The 2,197-nt window shown below is 32.7% G+C and overlaps 1 protein-coding gene across 1 annotated transcript; it reads left to right on the top strand.

Annotated features, from left to right (window-relative positions):
* Positions 1–4: 4 nt before the first annotated feature.
* On the top strand, positions 5–2,194 carry LOC100632942 (ribosome biogenesis protein BRX1 homolog; the record flags this gene model as incomplete). The annotated part of the gene is made up of 10 exons (XM_003391625.3): positions 5–97; positions 157–218; positions 317–369; positions 465–508; positions 604–674; positions 721–770; positions 1,631–1,704; positions 1,758–1,910; positions 1,978–2,106; positions 2,150–2,194. Coding segments are annotated over 10 exons (774 nt in total), but the record flags the coding sequence as incomplete, so codon positions are not given.
* Between the last annotated feature and the right edge of the window lie 3 nt (positions 2,195–2,197).

Here is a 2,197-nt window from a genome sequence, read left to right on the forward strand (position 1 = left end):
TAAAGAAAGCAAGAAAGGGAAGAAGAGAAAGAGGGAGACCGATACTAAAGACCCGCCATTATTAGTAATAGAAGATGGTGAGCCTCTGGACAAAAAGGTACTGAAGAATTTGTGCTTGGAATTTGAAGCATGCTATGTCAATTTAATTTTGTTTAGGCCAAGAAATGGAAGAACAAGACTCGAGTATTAGTTTTATGTGCTCGTGGAGTTACATACAGGTACAGTAACCCTCGTTACATTTAGCCACACCTTTTTGTGTGGGTGTTAATTGAATTCTCATTAATTAATTAAATACTCTATAATTATTTAATTTTAGATCTCGTCACTTAATGAATGACATTAAGACGTTGCTCCCTCACTCAAGATCAGGTGATTAACATTCTTTTGATGCAACGTGTTAATGCAGTGCTAGCACTAACACTACTAACAAACAAATGAATTTTATACACTTTTATCACACACAGATAACAAGCTTGATAGGAAAGATGACCTTTCATCTCTTGTTGAAGTTTGTTCACACGCACACATATCAATAGGATACTTGATTTTATTTAATAATATGTTAAAATATTGGTTATATTCCTGTTTATTTTGTCTCATTAGTTGTGTGAAATGAAGAACTGTACCAAGTGTATTTTCTTTGAAATGAGAAAAAGAAAAGATCTCTACATGTGGTAAGTTATTTTTTTATAAAACTGAATTATAAGTTGACTCGTTTAGGATTTCTCATTTACCAAATGGTCCCTCGGCAAAGTTTTTAGTAGAAAATGGTAACACTCTACAGTATTAGCATTTACTTATTTGCAAAGTTGCAGTAGTACAGGGTCTTTGGCCAAATTTTTGAGCAACTTAAGAGTTTATTAAGAGTGCAATTTTGATTAGAATAAGCTGAAAGTATGTCCTTATGTTGTATAGAAAGTTTGAGTTGATTCCGAGCTCAACTTTTCAAGTTATGGCCATTTTTAAAAAATGGGCCAAATTTTGAAAAATACCTAAGGCTATAGCCCATGGTTTTTTCCGAAAAATGGCTCTGAAATCACCCCGAATTTTCACTACATTTTTTGATGCATATTGATGTCCTTATGTTGTATAGAAAGTTTGAGTTGATTCCGAGCTCAACTTTTCAAGTTATGGCCATTTTTAAAAAATGGGCCAAATTTTGAAAAATACCTAAGGCTATAGCCCATGGTTTTTTCCGAAAAATGGCTCTGAAATCACCCCGAATTTTCACTACATTTTTTGATGCATATTGATGTCCTTATGATGTGTAGAAAGTTTGAGTCAATTCCGAGCTCAACTTTTCAAGTTATGGCCATTTAAAAAAACAAGCCAAATTTTGAAAAATACCCAAGGCTATAGCCCATGGTTTTTCCAAAAAATGGCTCCAAAATCACCCCAAATTTTTATTACATTTTCTGATAGACATTGATGTCCTTATGCTATGCACAAAGTTTGAGCCGCTTCCAAGTTCCAACAAAAAATTTTTGAGTTATGAGCATTTTTTTAAATGATCCATTTTTTGAATAAAAGCAATGACTCCTAGAAAAAAGTTCTTGTGATACTTTTCTATTGTATAGTGTAGCGTACTAATGTAAATATATGTAGATCTAATGATGTTATTATTTTTTAGTTCACACGATGAATGAATTGAAATTAACTGGTAACTGTCTTCTAGGATCACGTCCACTTCTCTCATTTGATCCAGTAAGATCCCTCCCTTATCATTAATGCATTTACTGTCTTTATAATACACAAAGTCTTTCACTGGTTCGCCGCACTATTCACTATTAAAGGAATTATTCATTAAAATATTCAGTACTCCTTACTACCATCCAAAGAGCAAACCATTTATTGATCACATGTTTCACTTTGGTCTCCTTGACAATCACATCTGGTTCAGAAACTATCAGGCAAGACTATTATTGTAGTTTTTTGGTGTATAAATAAAGTTTTTATACTTTTTTATTATTTTTCTAGATTGTTGATGATGGCAAGACACTGACAGAGATTGGACCTAGATTCACTCTAAATTTAATTAAAATATTTTCTGGTAGTTTTGGAGGAGCCACGCTGTATCAGAATCCACACTATCAGACACCAAATGCTGTGAGCATCTACAAAATAATAAATAATTATTATCATTTAATAGTATCGGAGAACAATTAAGCTAATGATGGCCCAGAAACAAGACAAGAAA

The sequence above is a fragment of the Amphimedon queenslandica genome, unplaced genomic scaffold, assembly GCF_000090795.2.
Source record: "Amphimedon queenslandica unplaced genomic scaffold, v1.1 AMPQUscaffold_7725_Cont20326, whole genome shotgun sequence".
NCBI lineage: Eukaryota > Metazoa > Porifera > Demospongiae > Haplosclerida > Niphatidae > Amphimedon > Amphimedon queenslandica.